General features: G+C 39.0%; 1 protein-coding gene across 2 annotated transcripts in view; it reads left to right on the forward strand.

Annotated features, from left to right (window-relative positions):
* Positions 1–11,249, forward strand: part of OLFM3 (olfactomedin 3) — an 18,763-nt gene extending 7,514 nt beyond the window's left edge. The window contains exons 4-7 of one of the 2 annotated variants that reach the window (XM_010136257.1): positions 1–31; positions 3,822–4,041; positions 8,066–8,172; positions 9,898–11,249. In XM_010136257.1, coding sequence (XP_010134559.1) covers positions 1–31; positions 3,822–4,041; positions 8,066–8,172; positions 9,898–10,575 — 1,036 coding nt within the window. In that variant the 3' untranslated portion in view covers positions 10,576–11,249. The remainder of the gene's footprint in view (positions 32–3,821; positions 4,042–8,065; positions 8,173–9,897) is intronic. The other variant, XM_010136264.1, reaches the window with a different exon arrangement.
* Positions 11,250–16,962: the final 5,713 nt, after the last annotated feature.

The following is a 16,962-nucleotide window of genomic DNA, read 5'->3' on the forward strand; positions in this document are numbered from 1 at the left end:
TCGGAAGACATTAATGACAAAGCATTTTCAAGTAGGTTTTATTTTAACAATAACTTTGAAAGCCTGCTGGAAGCACTGTACTAAGCAGCAATGCATGGACTGCTAAGATCTCAGCTTGAAATGCTCATTCAAAAGCAACGTTAAAAAGAAAAGCATAATAAATCTTCCTTTATGATGATAATCTTTTGCTCGGTTCAATTTAATTGTAATAGGGAGTAACTATTAATTATTAAGTCATTAGAGAACTGTCACTAAACAGATTCCTGTTTTTTCTGTATCAATGTGCATGTCATACTGAGAATTTCTATCAATTCAAGCACCAGTGATGAATGGGGAGATCCAATGGAATTAAGAGCAAACAACTAGAAAGTTCTTCACTTTACTGTTGCCTTTTACTGCAGCTGAAGGGAAGAAAACCTATAATAAATAAGGTTATTGTAATTTTTATCCAGTACAATTAAGATCTAATTTCATGTCTGAAGGTTTGCTATTTTAAATTTGGGATGGGGAGGAGGGTAATTATTTGCATGATTAAAAAAAGACTTCCAAAGAATTTTAATGATAACAAAAGCCACCAGTTGATCTTTTTGTGAGGAAGGAGGGTTGCAAAGATTACAAAACAGCATCTTGTATTTCAAAAAAGCTGTCTGAAGTACTCTTAAGGAAAAAATGTTCAAGAGCATGTTAAGTTCTTTGAATATCAGATCTGATAAATTGATATTTCAAGACTACAAGACAGAAAAATATGATCTAGAAAATACATTGAGGATTACACTATTAAGCAAATATATAATTTTTTAAGTTTATAAAAGTTCACATAAAATGGGTCTAATGTTATAATTGGTGCTAAAGTCAGACACCTAAGCAATTATACAGCTAAGGGATCTAATTTATTTTTCAGGGACACTGAATATCCAATGGGTCTTAGTAATATCAGGAATTAAGTACACTGATGATCTGACTATCGAGCTTTATCTCATCCTTCGTAGTTTAGATTAGAGTTTGATCCCATACTTCTAATCATTTTCAGGTAGTAAGAAATGTCTCTACCTTTTACCCCTTCACTCATGGCTACAGTAACACCACATTTGTATAATGCCATGATATAGTATCTGTTCTCATTATAGTTTTCCTTGGAACAAAATACCAAAATTTGAATGTCTGATACACAATGTCAAAGGTAGAAAGTTTCTGCAGTACTCTAACCTTTTAAATAATCAATATTTGTATTGGCCAGTCATTTGACTTCAGTTTGACAGCTTACCAGGAGTACAAAACAGATTTCCAGCCAATCAAGTTATAGAGGAATTTAAAATGTCAGCATAATACAATATGCTGCTGGCTTTCTCAAACTTGATCTACTAAAATTCCAGTGCTTTTTCTTTCCTGAGGGAAAGAAATTCATTCTGGATATAGCATGAACCGTCACATCAGCAGGCAGAAAGTGCCAGAATACATCTACCACCTCTCTGTGTTGCAATACAAATTAGTACTTGTACGACTCATCATAGCAACAAGCTAGGAGTGTCGGAAGAAACCAATGAAATTATTTTCTTTATCACAAAAATACCAAAGCCGTCTTTATATAATTTACAGAAAGGAGATATTCTAACGCCGTGGTTCCATGTTGATGAGGACCAAAGAGTGCAAATTTGATGCAGATCTCACTTGAGCTTGTGGTCATTCTTTCATCAGATCAGCATTTAGGCCCAGCAGGAAATCATCACAAAAAGTTAGAGCAGTTTGCTCAGATGATACCTCATCTGGCATAAATCCTATCAGGAATAAATTTCCTTCACTAATTCTCTTACACACATTTTATCTTCCTGAGTTTTTAGAAGCTTTCCATTTTTTCCACCATGGTATACCCACGATTTTTGGCACTTCGCTGTCCCACAGAAGTGAACCCTAAGTTATAATTTCAAAATGAATTAAGAAAACCTTTGGCTTCTGGAGCTCTGTTTTCTATGTCACAAAGCCTATGCTCATTGTCAACAAGGAGAAAATAATTATTCATTTTAACAGGCATGAAGCAGGCTCAAGTTCAGTTTTTAATAAAAACAGTTAAATAAAAATAGTTTTAACTGCAGACTACAAGACTCCACGCTTCCTTCTGTCCATTTCAGTAATTCTGCTCCCGCAATGTCATTGGAAGACCCTTTGAGAATAAAACTCCTAATACTCTCAAATCCATTTATAATGATGCATCTGCTTATAATTTAGAATACAATTTTCAAGCTATTAAGATGACCTGTGTGCAAAATACATTTCCTAACAATGCATATAAGTCATTATTTTGAGTAAATAATTATTTCAGTATGAAAGCAACTGTTAATATGGATATATTAGCTAGGTAAAGAAGAGATACTGCCGAACTCTCAAGCTGTCTTAGAACATGTTGAGAGGCAAAAATTCAGAGGTAGATCAAGCAGCTCAAATGCTGACTCTGCCCATCTGCTTCTTTCACATCTCTTCAACAAAAATGCATTTGGCATCACGTTATTTATTCTGGAAATGGCCCACCCTGTTTGTTGCATCCTTTAACCCAAGTGATATAACAAACTACTTGTGTGTCCTCACACACCTCCGTGACTACTGTAACCATGTTTGCTTCTGCTCCTCTTTCTTTGGTTTCCATTCAGGTCTCTTCTGCTTTTCGATTTAACCTGCTGCCTACTGCAGCTATTTGTCAGGACTTGATTTTTTTTAACCCATTTTTAGCCTCTCCCTGTGTGTCCTCATCCATTCCCAATCTATTACCACCTCATGCTAGTAACTAACAAATCTTTATTTCCATCCTTTGCCTTGTTTTGTCCAGGCTTGCATCTCCTCATGCCTCTCCAGCTCATGAAAGTCCAGCTGTTTCATCAAGTTATAAAAAGACATGCAAATCTCTAAATAAAGCAAAACCTTTTGACTGCAAGGATTCTTTGAAGTTTTCTACAACAAAAAACAACCTCAAACAATTAGTTTAAAATTAAAAAAGCCCTTATGATCAGTACATTTAAAAGAATAATTAAGAAACGAAAGATGAGCAGCCAATATAGGTTACAAACTCAGACAAGTTCTCAAAGTATGATGCTTGACAAAAGTCTGAGAAAGAGGCAATCCAAGATTCCAAAGTGGAGCCTTATTTTATTTAATCCGTGTTTTAGAATAGGACTGGCGATGCAACAACCACCACACAAGGCAAAAAAATGATACGTGATAGTCCAGAAGAGACATCAACTGAGGAAGTTCAAAGGCACCTAGTGATGTAGCAGGATGACAAATACAAAATGCAGTTAAGAACCATGGATTTTTTTACTTCAGAAGAAAGAGGTATATATCACTGTGGCCAGAACAGAACTAAACAGCTTTTAACAGACATTGAGAAAAAAAAATTAATTCAGTATTTCTAAGGGGTGAAATAGAAATTAACAGCTCACCAACTATGACAGCACTGTAAAACAGGTATGACCTCCTTGAATGTCACTGTATGCTCAGACCTAACCACTTTCTCCCAAGAAAGACGCACTTAGTGGGGCTTTATCTCCTCTTGATGGAAAGTCAGACCTCCAGCGGGTTTGGTTCAGATCACTTGAAGGTAACTGTGTACTTTCAGTAGAAAAACTATTCTCTCACGCGTTTTATCCACTGCTTACTACCATTAAGCCTGAAGCGTCTAAGAAACGCACAACACACTAATAATAGATCTGTAACTAAAATCAATAATCATATTCAAGTAATTTTAATAATCAGGCATAAATATTACATTAAAAGGAATTAGGGGACTGAGCTCCTTTAAACTGTTCTAATGCACATCTGATTGCCTTTAACAGGAGTTGAAAGAAAAGATGGATGAGCTTCTGCCACTGATCCCAGTTCTGGAACAATACAAAACTGATGCCAAATTAATCACCCAGTTCAAGGAGGAAATTAGGAATCTGTCTGCTGTCCTTACTGGGATTCAAGAAGAAATTGGTGCTTATGACTATGAGGAGCTACATCAGCGCGTACTCAGTTTAGAAACCAGGCTTCGAGACTGCATGAAAAAGCTCAGTAAGTTGACAGTTTCATTGCAAATATCGTCCCCCAGCTGTATATTTTTAGTTGTCTCTCTACAGAAATATAAAGATTTCTTTCTTCTTGCTTGATGAAAGACTGCAATATATTCTGATCTGTGCTACCCTAATAAAAGTCAAGAGTAACTCCACCTAAGGTCAATCATATCATTCTAAGTTTGTACCGGGCTTATCTTATATAGTGATCAGCCCTACTGTAAACAGAAGGAATCAAGATGGAAAATAACAGACAGCAACTTTAAAATCCAAGGGATTTAAAACTAGTTGGAGAGCTATAAACATTCTTTCAAAAAAGCTCAAACAAGCACTGTTACTCGGGTCACCTTCGGGATGCCAGCATGAAAAAAATTTCTGGGAAGTAGACTGGAATCAGCTTTGAGATGTCTACATCGTAACCCTGTCATCTTGCTACGACACCTGAGAGGCCACTCTGAGTGTATTGTCTTTAGACTTGTAATATGAACTTTAAGAAAGATATGCCGTTCTCCAATTTGCCATACAACCTAATTAAGTATGACACCTAATTTAAGGGGGGAAATTGTGATTTTTGTAGGAAACAGCAGCAATCCATTGTGAGCACTGCACTAGATTTTCACCAGGCACTCTCCGTCTTGGTTGCTCATGTGTTGGCTTTAGGTAGAAAAAGTCAAACACTGAGCATCTTTAAAGATCAGCACTAGCTCAGTATCAGCTACCGAAAAGCCTGAAGTATCATTATCAAGAGCCAGCTTAACCTCCATTACCCAAAGAGGGATAATTAGGACCCATCCACCCGCTTTACAGTCACAGTGTAGTCTCCCCGCTCCCCAGCCTATCCACGCAATCTGACACTCCAGAACTCGGGACTCCTGAACGGATTGCTCTTGCAGTCTGGATTGCTACAGCCAGCAATCCAGCCCCTCTGTGAGAAATCAACACTTTGTAAGTTAACCCTGAACCCGAATACACTAACAATGGCAAGGTTCAGTCCTGTGATCAGTATCCCAGTTATGTAGTGTGGGATGTTCACTTTGAAATGCTACATGTGACATCATTAAATATGTTATTAACTTGATAAGCAGTGCCTCTTCATTGTTGTGAGACAATGGATTGAGAAAAATGTAGGTTAAGGTGGCCTCAAATTATTTATTTTCAATTTCTTTATTTTACACTAGAAATAACACCGTAATAATGGGCTAAAATACATGAAAGACTTCTTCAAACAGAAATTTCTTAGGATCCTGTTTCCCCTCAGTAGACACATTACTGCATTAACAGGAGGCAGTCAGGAGAAACTGGCTGCATTGCAATACTGCAGCAAGCAAGAAAATTAATGTAAATAGACAGTATTTAGTATTTTCTGATAGTGAGTGTTCCAGGAAGTTAATTAGACAGCAAAAGATCATCAACTTACACTTAATGAGTATCTTGTTTTTCTTTGCTTTTACAGCATATTCTTGTAACATTGATTAGTGAAGTGACTAGAGGATGATACATTTTATACATTAGAGTGACTAGGTATATTCACAAGGGTTATTTCCCTATTTTTTTACCCACATTTTCCCTCCTCTCTATTCTGAGTTCCTGCAACACAGTCTATTTCTCTTGATGTACTCATGAAAAAAATGTCATTAAAATTATGTATATTAACAATAGAGAGAAAATGTTTGTATGAAATAGATTAGGTTAAAAGGGGGGTTGCATTGTCAACTTTTTATAGAGATTTATTCGTCCTTGCTGGCATTATTCACTGGTCTTAGATGCTTAAATTACTTTTATGCTCACCTAAGACTAATGGACTGGCTGTATTTCTTTTAAAGTAAAAAGAGCTGCAGTTAGGTTTACTGTGAGTGACTCCTGGAAGCTGGTACTGTGTGTGCAGAGTAGCTAGCATAAATGGAAAAACAGCCTTCACCTTCTCCCCAGCCCCAGTGGCCGCGCTGGAGATGATCCAGCTGTGACTGCCCATGCCAATCTGATGGTCAGAAGCCTCTGGCGGCAGAAAGCAGGTTGGCCCCAACGTGGCTTGAATCTGCATAGATTTTATTGCATTTTACAATATAATTATCTAACCAGCATGTGTAATAGCTATTTTCCATTCTTCTCCCTAGCGGGTGTTTTTCAGCAATATAATGCATTATTTATCTTGTCCTGGCCACTTAAAAGGGATCTTCCATCTGCACTGGCAATACTTTAAAAACTCATTAACATAGAGTAAGCAGTTCTCTTACTTTTACTGAGGTTTAATGATTACCACAGCAGTTGTGATAACTGACACTTGCTCTTTAAAATAAGAGAAAAATTCATGCTGAAGCTGCTGAGCAATTTGTCCACAATACTTTTAAAGGGTGCAAGCAATTAAGCACATACAGATAGAGTGCATATGATTACACACACCACCAGTTCACTTATGCACATATGGGTCCTTTGCTGGCAGGCATAAGGATGTGCATTGATAAGAGAACACGGGTTGCACAGCATGCTTGGGACCCTTCTTCTCATAACATGTTTATGAAGCTATAAAAAAATTATATGGGTAGAAGGTAGCAGTCATAGAAGCCAATACTCTGCCAAATGTTGCTTATGAAATATGAAAAAGTAATTAGAGCAGATACACACTGGATTCAGTTGTAGCTACTTCTGATTATAGAATCTAAACAATATTTTATAGAGATAGTTAGAAATTCTAAAGTAGAATATTCTCTGTATCCAAAGAAATGCTAATATATCAGTGGCAAAGAGGTATTAGTACAGGCTTTAGAGATTTTTTGAGATTACTTTATTGATGGCAGTGGTGTTGTACTTCCAAAGCAACCTTTCCTTTGGGATTGGAAGAACTTTAAAAATACCATTTTGTACAAAACCGTGCAATAGAGATATATATTGTTATCACCATTTTGTAGATGAAGAACAAGCCCAGGAGGATAAATGACTTTCCCAAAGATTACATGGCAAGTCATGTACGCACACAGAAGAATCCAGAGGCTGCCTCTCAGCAAACTCTAATAACTAGACTGTAGTGCTTCCTGGGTTTGTATTATCCAGGACAACAGACCTACAGCCATTAAGTAAGAACAAATTCTTCATTCCCTCACATTACAATATTATGACAAAGTTGACCATAGGCAGAAAAGTGCAAGTAGTAAAACACCTGGAAGTCATTTGTGCAACCACTGAAAGAAATACGTCATTTCCCCCTATTTATTACCTACGATAAATAGAATAATGACACTTACGAACACTCAAGAGAATGGTTTGGGTTTATTTCCCTTGCAAGTCCCTCTATAAATCATTCACTCACTTGATATATACAGCAGCTACCAATATTCATTTGCATCACAGAGACCAGGATAACTACCTGTTCCTATCTTCAAAACAGCTCCTGTCCAGTTGGCCTATTCACAACCTTCTCCTGGTGTCTGCTCACTTTGGAGCAGCTTTCCAGATGCATTTTGCACCACGGAAGTGTACCACTTCCCTGGTACTGGACCAGCTACCTGTGCGTAACCACAAGGCAGGCAGACACAGGCATTTGTTTACACACCAATCGGGTTTGCATACGGGGTCATTTTTTCCTGTCAGCCCCTAACCTCCTTGTCACCCCGATCAATGAAAAACTGAAACAGCCCTCCAGCCTAGCCTTGCGCTGAACTTTCCAAAGGCAAAAGTGACAAGAGTTTATGTTGTCTTTTAATTTTTTTATTAAATGTTCGATCGACTTCAACTCAGGAAATTGTTTTGCTAGGCTGCATTTTTCTTTATGCCCAGAAAATGTAACCATGCTTTAAAATACATAAAACCAAAAATATACACAAATAGATTTTTACTTGTATATTTTTACATGTTTATATTACTACTCAACATGGAAAATTCATACAGTGAAGACAATGATCCATCTTCAACATAAGCCTGAATGCCTTAGAGCCACTGTTTAGTCTACAGTAATTGGTCTTGTGCTCTGACTGATGTCAAAGAGAGTTGTGTAATTATTTGTATTAATGCATTTGTTTTTCTAATTTCAGCATGTGGCAAATTGATGAAAATTACAGGCCCCATTACAGTCAAGATATCTGGAACCCGATTTGGAGCCTGGATGACAGATCCGTTAGCATCAGAGAAAAATAACCGAGTATGTTAAGGCACTGAATATCTTTGTGTCCTTCTGGAGTTTTACTTTCTTTGTTTTAGTCTTTTAAAAGATATTTGCCCCCTAGGAGGTTACACTCACAAGCATGTTTCTTCTACTTCCATCATTTTCACTGTTAAAACACCTTCAGAGAAAAAGCAACAGTGTTGATGCAAAAATATCCAAAGACAAAAGTTAGCTAAGCACCTTTGTGCTTTCAACTTTCCTTCAACTGCTACAGGTATGACTGTACTCTGATGTGAGTACACAATTTATTTTCTCCCTACCGTATTTATCTGAGCTTGCATCTTTAAAAACACAAGGAACATAACACAAACATCAACACTTTTACCCAAGAGCATAACCCATAATGCGGCGCAGTCAAAATTTGCAGTATTAGGCCCCATATAAATCGTGTTCAGACCGTGTGCCGCCTCAGATCCAAGTTATATTACTGCTCGGGTCTGCAACAGGATCTCACATTGGCCACAGCTTTGAGCAGGTGGCTCTCTCCATCAAAGGGCTTTCCAAGTTAAAACAACCTTTCATTTGTATGAGACCCACAAGGTTAAGGTTTTGAACACAGAAAAAAACCAAAGGCAATAGAAAAGGCAACATACAAATGATAGTAACTAAAGATCTGCGTGCAGCTCTCCCCTGCCCGCTGTGACTGTGCAGCTTTACTACTGACCCCAGGAATCTCAATTACCCTTAGGAGAGCAGCAAAGTCTGCTCTGCCCCTCTTGTCCTGAAGAAGTTTCTTCAGCCACCTTGGCATTCCAGTGGCTGCTCCAGAACCATCGCCATGGGCCCTCAATTCCACCAGCGCCTGCTCCTCACTGTGGCCCCTTCCCCGCACACCCTGCAGTCCTGCAATCAATCCCCTCTCCCAGACAGCCTCCAGGTTCCCCCGCTGCCACCCTCTTCAAGCAACACACAGACTGCCCGTGCTCACGCAAATTAGAGCAAACCATACCCCATACAGCAACTCAACTACTAATCGGGTGGGGAACCAAACTGGCATTTATACACATAGGCCAGTTTTGAAATCAGCACAAAAAGTATCTCCAGAAATTATTCTGTTCTTTGTTACTCAGGTTTTGATTTGTCCTCTGATAAACTAAAAGGATAAAAGGCAAAATGCATGAAGGAAAAAAATGGGGGAATGAAAGTTGGCATACAGAACACCAAAAAATAGTACGGATTTTGTTTTCTTTTGGTTTATGGGGGAAAAATGGTTCCTAAACTTTCCTGATTTCATTGCTATTGTGTTTGGTTTCTTTATGAGAATACACTATTTTTCACTGATTAGAGATTCAGCTGAAGAAAATTCAACCAAATTTATTCCTAAGCATAAATCCAAGCTTAGCTCATGTGCCATTTCCCATCTCTCTCTTTGATTATTAGTTCCTGGGAATATCTTTAAGCAAGCCGCATATATCAGAGACCCAAATGCTGAATAATCCAAAATTAAATTTCTCTGAGAATGCAGACACTGTAGTTAGTAACAGTCTTCTTGAGAGTTCGCTTGTGTAGGTAAGTTTTGAGTCAGAATCTCAAGAGTTCTTCATGCTTTTGAAATGTGGACAATATTGTACTTTGATAGTCTGCTGCACACCTAAAAGGTTTTTTCCTCTTTTTCTGCAAGGTATCCATCATGCCATACCATGATCGTGTACCACAGATTATGCTCCAGGCGTTTACTCCCAATCTTTGTTTTCTTTCCAGGTCTGGTACATGGATAGTTACACTAACAATAAAATCGTCCGTGAATATAAATCAATTGCAGACTTTGTCAGTGGGGCTGAATCAAGGACATACAACCTTCCATTCAAATGGGCAGGAACCAACCACGTTGTCTACAATGGCTCCCTCTATTTCAACAAGTATCAGAGCAACATCATCATCAAATACAGCTTTGACACTGGGCGGGTTCTCGCCCAGCGTAGCCTTGAGTATGCTGGCTTTCACAATGTCTACCCTTACACCTGGGGTGGCTTTTCTGATATTGACCTGATGGCAGATGAAATTGGGCTGTGGGCTGTGTATGCCACCAATCAGAATGCAGGCAACATTGTCATCAGCCAGCTAAACCAGGATACACTGGAGGTGCTGAAGAGCTGGAGCACAGGCTACCCAAAGAGAAGTGCTGGAGAATCCTTCATGATCTGTGGCACCTTGTATGTTACTAACTCTCATTTAACAGGAGCCAAGGTCTACTATTCTTATTCCACAAAAACCTCCACTTACGAGTATACAGACATTCCTTTCCATAATCAGTATTTTCATATATCCATGCTTGACTACAACGCAAGAGATAGAGCTCTTTATGCCTGGAATAATGGACATCAAGTCCTGTTCAATGTCACCCTTTTCCACGTCATTAAAACAGAAGATGACACATAATTTTCTTTCCCTTTCCTTTCCCTCACCTCCCTTCCCCAAAGCAGTGTCATTTGTGATAAATTCTAAAAGCATCCATCTCTCTCAGCTCCTTTTATTTACTTTTCTTTTTTCATTAAGGAAAAGCAACATTTTCTACCATATAATGCATTTCAAATAGGACTGAGCCTGTCAAAAATGATCTGTTGGAAATAAAAGCATCTTAGCTCATGATTCTACAAGGTCTATCGAGACCTTGTCTTGAAAAGCACCGAAGAGGATTTAAGTGGCTAAAAGTTTTTAAAAGATTATGATCTGCCTTATTTTAGAGTTAGAGACTAATGGTGGCTTAAATGCATGAATGTCTTTTTTTACTTCATTTTTGGTTTTAATCTATTGCTCAACGTCAGTAAATATTTTCGTTGTGTCAGAGACATGTTGCACACATTGTATTTTTTTATTTATTCCAAAAGAAAAATTAAGGAATTTAATTTTCTTGGACATGGAGTATGAATCATTTTGCCATCACCCAATTTCAGATGTGGTGCTGTACAGTATGTTTTTAAATCTCTTGCAAACATTTTATTGACAGTATGTATTTCTACCATTGTAACCACCATTGTGCAATTGTATCTCTTCACTTATGTGAAAGTAAACTAAGTACTATTTTTTATAAAATATATTGAAGCTTAATTGCAGTTCTGGGTATGGGTCAATTGAAAGCGGTAAAAACCTGAGAAAAGGTTGTTATTTCTGAGAAAGACCAGCAGCTTCTCAGGTATGTGATCCCTACTCTCAGCTTTGCTTATTCACATTGGAGCTGGCAAATTTGCACTGTTGAAGCCTCATACCGGTCCCAGCTTTACAGCTGTTTGCCCTGCCCAATTTTTATCTCATACTGCTGGCTTCTCTCTCTCTTTCAACCTCTTTTTCTCCCATTCTCTTTCCTTCCACCATTTAATGTCCCTAGTTTACACTCTCTCTCTGATCTGGGCTTTAGAAGAGAGAGTCTGACAGCAGGCTGCTGCCCATGCCCCCGCCCGAGCGTGCGAGCGCATCCTGTGTTTGCTCCTCACCGTCCCAGAACAGCGCAATGTTAGAAGCCAACTTGCTTTCCTTAATCTGCCTGTCATCTTACTCGTAATAGAAGAACATTTATCTGTTGACAAAGCTCTTCTCTGGGGTGACAGTTATCAGGGAGAAAATACAAATCAAAAGGTTCAAAGCCTAAATGACCAGTGTGGCACCTGGTAGCCACCATATTGCTTGCCCTTGCAATCTCAACACTGAGGCCAACCTCTTGCAAAGAGTACTGTCACTTACGGTCAAAACTGATGCCTTTAAGGAACAAATATTTCTGAAATCTATGTGGCTCAGTACACTATCTCAATAGAAATTGGCGGGGAGGGCATATTTTTATGGAGAAAAAGGAATGAGGTGCTATTTATCTATTTTGGCATAAATGGAAAATAACTAATAGTAAGAACTAGTATAAGACTTTTTATTAAGCTGGGCTATGACATAATGCAAGAAGACAGGTATCTGTCTTCAGGTATCTGAAAAATTGTGTGAAAGGTGCGTTCTTGACAAAATCTGAGGTTCTCCTCTTTACATCCTTTGAAATTGGGCTCACAGAAAGGAGGAACGTTTACAAAAATGTTCCTATCTAAGAATAAGGAAAAGAATTAAATGTGCTGACATTTTGCTAGACCTATTTTGAAGACATTTGATTTGCTGATTCTTCCAACATACAGCTGAAACCACCTTGAGTCTCATGAATGTTTTCATTACTGTAAATATATATGTCTACGTACATTTACAACTGCATTACAATACAAGCCCACATGAAGCTTAACAACAAATTGCCTTATTTTTCATACTGGTTGCAAAACAAAAAACTACTAACCATTGCAAGAAATGAAGAAGGGGGAAAAACCAACAAATTACATTGCAACATGACGGAGAAAACTTACTCTCCCGCTTCCGCTGCCCGCCTCCTGCCTAGCTGAAATGATAGCTGCTACCCCTTATGATCAATTCCGCGGGTTTTGGAGACACTGAGTTCAACTAACAAACAAATTAAACCACTTCACTCCTCTAGACAGCTTTCCTGAAGTGACAATGAAGCCCCCTCTGTGACACGTGAATGTGTATACAACTACTTATTTAAAAAGATATTTTACAACATATAGGACTGTTTTATGAAAACAGTATGTTCAGAGTTTTATCAAAAGCCCTAAAACAAATGCTAACCTTTCCCCTGCAAACAGTAACGTCAACAAAATAGAACTTTTTCACAAATACAGCATCCTTAAAAACATTGGTCATTAAATTGATAGATTAAACTTCTTTGTACTGTCTCAATATAAAGTAGACTAATAGTCATTACATGAGGATCACTTCATCTGAAAAAAGGTTACTACCATATTTCTTTAAGAGAATTTCATACTGTGCAATTGGCATGCACACGTTAGCAGAAGTTGCTAACTGAACTGCTCCTACAATAGGATTAACCTCACCTGATTTCCATGCCATTTAGTGAGCCATGTAAAAGGTAACAGACTCCTATCAGTCAAAGGGAAGAGAGAGACACTGCCTCGGGTTGTTAGAGATGGAGGGATAACAGTGGTAGGAAAGGCACCTGTGAAGGGCCATTTGTCTTACTGATGAAGCTACTGTGCTAAAGCAAAGAAGTTACACCTAGATAAATCCTGCCCTTCTAAATTAGTAACAGTGGGTTGGATTCCAATACCTTTAAATGTGAAATACAGGCTGCACAGCATTGATATGACAAAACCTGGTGAGACATTATCGAGTAAGCAGCACTGCTTCCTGCTAAGGAGTATTTGTTTATCTGTGAATCATGTTGCTCACCTGTCAGATTGGAAACTCCAAGGCTGGAAACACCATGCCTTAATACAAGCAAATTTGTTTTACAAGCTTTGCCTTCATAATTGAGCAGCACCAGCAGAAAATTTTCATAATACAGGAGCAACCTACATATGTATCAGCAGGTAAAGTTTTATTCTTACAGCTGAAGCATAGGCTGTTTGTTATGAGGTGGTACTGGTACTATGGGGGAAAAAACATCTCTCCTTAAACAGGAGAAAAGTAATTGCAGGGCCTATTTTAATATCTTAGTGACCTCTTGCTTCAAGGGATAAACATGTAAAAGGACCACATCATTCCTGCACCCAAACCAGAATTCTTAAATTTCACAAAGCCGAGCTGCCAGCCGAGAGAGATGCACACAGCCACAAGTACAGCCCAGGAACGCCCGTCTGCCAGCCCATCAGCGTGCCTCTGCTGAGGAGGCCTGAGCAACCTGAACAAGGCACACTGCAAAGCCCACAGCTCTCTCTGAAACAGGCTAACCATTCCCCATGACAAAACAGAGAGGAGAAACCTCCCCAGAGAAAGCTTCCTGAACAGTCATACTCTTTTAAAGCCCCCTCCTGGCAGTTTTTGCAGTAACTGCCACACCTATTCTTACGCCTGCCCTATCTGTCACGGGGGCTAAGACGACCACTGGCAGAGTGACTCTGTGGTGCCTGCTTGGCACTGCTAGCAAAAGATGGTATTCAGTGTGGAAAATTAAAATAAAATAGTTGAATGAGACAGGGTGATACAATGTTTTAATCACATATTGCTTGTATTGAAGAATATTCATTTCCAGACAAGCTCAGGGGCACTGGCTGTCATCTTTCAGCTCAGCAGGTTGGATCCACAGCACAGGAAGACAGATTCTTTGTTTCAAACCACAGCTGAATAAATCTATTACCTTGTAATTTATCATAATAAAATATTGCTTAAAAAACTCTAGAGTAGTGAAGAACAAATCATTCACAGCAAATTATTGATCCAGTGAATTGTATCCTTTTCCAGTTCAAGAATTGCCAAGGAACAATCTTGATTCATGCTGATTTTTATGTTAGTTGAAATGTTTTTGGAAATTATTTGGATGGGTACGTAACTTCCTATAAATCATCCAAGCATTCTCTGCTGTGAATCCTGCTCTACGTCCCTGCCACTCAGGAAGCAATACTAAGCATTTGGGCATCTTTTCCATGAGGCCAATGAAGGCTGCAGAGCTCTGGCACAGAGCTGCACCTCAGCCCATTGTACTGACAAGGTCTCTTTCGCTCTAATTCTGAGGAGACTGACTCCTGCTCTACCACATTCTGTGACTACTGCATCCCACCAGAAGCTTACACTCAAATGACTCAAGCATGCAAAGACTAACTTCCACAGATCACAGAGCCAAGTCCCGATACTCCCTGCCCCACCAAGAACAGAGACGATCTTATTGCCAAAAAAAAAGCAAAGCCCATTTTCTAAGCTGAACTTCCCTCAATAATTCTCCCACACATGATGTGCACATCGATATGAAAGCAAATAAATTAACTGTAAACTAATCCTGGAATTACAAAATAACAGGCTTATTCCTCCCACAGAAAACAGACCATTTAGGTTATGCAAAGATCGTTACTTCTGGGGGTTTCTACATTCAGTTACCGGGAAACTGAAGAGACACTGTTACCCAGCACCAAGCTGTGAGAACTACACAAAAATGAATGTGCTGTGCAGCATGGTGTGTGCTGGAACCTAGAAAACATACATACCACATTGATGCCATAGTTATGACCACAGGTTCACAAAACTGAGATGTGCTGGGTTTTCTCCAAACTTCAAACATTCGTTTTACTGTGCATTCATTTATATTTACAAACATTCATTTATACAGAAGCTTGAGTTCATATTTACACGGTTCTTATAGTGAACGTGAACAGTAAGAATCCACTGAGTCGGAAATACTTATTACTTAAGCCTGCAGTGACAATAGTGCAGCACTCATACTGCCTCATGCTGTGGGCTCTGCACCCTGAGCGGATATTCTCAACGTTTGTTCCCAGCAGAAAACACAGTGGATACCTCCTCAGACAAGCTACACCGAAGCCAGCAGCAACTCTCCACAGCCAGCTGCATCTTTCTGAAGCTAATGAAATCTTTCCTACCAACAGTTTTTTCTCAACTTTACACCAGCTCAGTATTTTAAGCCCTGTCCATCTCACAGCAGAAATTATGTTCCTAACATGGTGCTCCTAAAGGTAAGCCAAAGACTCTGGCTCTGGAAATCAGAACGTGCACGTAACAGCTCTCCACTAAGAGAGTCCAAATGAGGTAATGAGGGCTTCCACACTGCTGCAACTGCTTATTTATAGTCTGGTCATGTATCTTCAAGCATTGTTACACTCAAAGGTTCTACTGACAGGCACAGTTATCTGAGCTTTATATGTTTTGTATCATTTATGATTATTTCTGTTCTTCATTCAAAAGGACTTACGATACTAAACCTTCATTTACAGTAGCATTTATAAATTGATCAAGGTGATTGCTGTATATCTTACTCTATACTAGATTTGATTCCATGTCTTTTTTTTTAAAACATAAATTGTTTAGAGCACTTTAAGATGGAACCATTTACTGTTAATAGGAAACACTGAAACAGCAAAGCAGCCACTAATTTCAGTTTTCTGTAAAGAGTACTTGCCCAGCATTCTCTACTCCTGCCTGGTCCCTGGGGAGACAATAGCTTATTCTGAGTTTCTAGTGAGTGCTGCTATCCCAGCCAGTGCGTCAGGAAGTAGATCCAGAAGAGGGTAACGGGCAACTATCTGCAGCCAGAGGGAGTGGAGTAGTTGCACGTTGGCAACCACTAGATGCTGCTTCCTTCTGCAGACCCATGGGCCTGAGTCAATGGGCCTGAGTCTAAACTGGGCTGCTTAAGCAGGTGCAGTCAATCTGCAGCCATTCATTCCCAGTCTAAGGCAATGTGATCTGACGTACATAAATGAGAACTCTTCTACTCCAGAGACCCGCTGGCTTTGAGTCTCACTGCTGCGAGTTTCTGTGAGAATAAGGAAAATGGATTTTCATGCAAATAGGTGTCAACAGCTATACACGCTTTATGTAAAGTTTGCATTGTTAGTTTGAAAGGTGACCACATGAAAAACAGTCTGAGAGGAAAATACCTATACAGCTAAGTCGTTGTTTTAAAGCAATCTGAAAGAAATGTACCATATTGTATAACTGAGTTGTGTTACTCCTTTGACTTTCTTAAGCTTCCTGAAGTCGTTTCCCTTAGTTTCCCCTCACACAGTACCAGCCACATGTACAAACCACTCCAGATTATTTTTCTTTGCATTTTCTCTTCTTTTGTTTGTTCTAATCTTGATCTTCACCTAAACCTGACCCAACCCCTCTCATCTTGCAGTATGGATTTTAATGAAGGGCTGTTTAGACAGAACTCGAAGTGCATGGAAGATTTATAACACAGCAAGCTTCATCTGGAGAAGGCCTACATTTATTTTCCCAGTTATGTAAAATTTAGCTCTAGTGTGGCCATAAAAC

Source organism: Buceros rhinoceros, unplaced genomic scaffold, assembly GCF_000710305.1.
Source record: "Buceros rhinoceros silvestris isolate BGI_N320 unplaced genomic scaffold, ASM71030v1 scaffold4560, whole genome shotgun sequence".
Taxonomy (NCBI): domain Eukaryota; kingdom Metazoa; phylum Chordata; class Aves; order Bucerotiformes; family Bucerotidae; genus Buceros; species Buceros rhinoceros.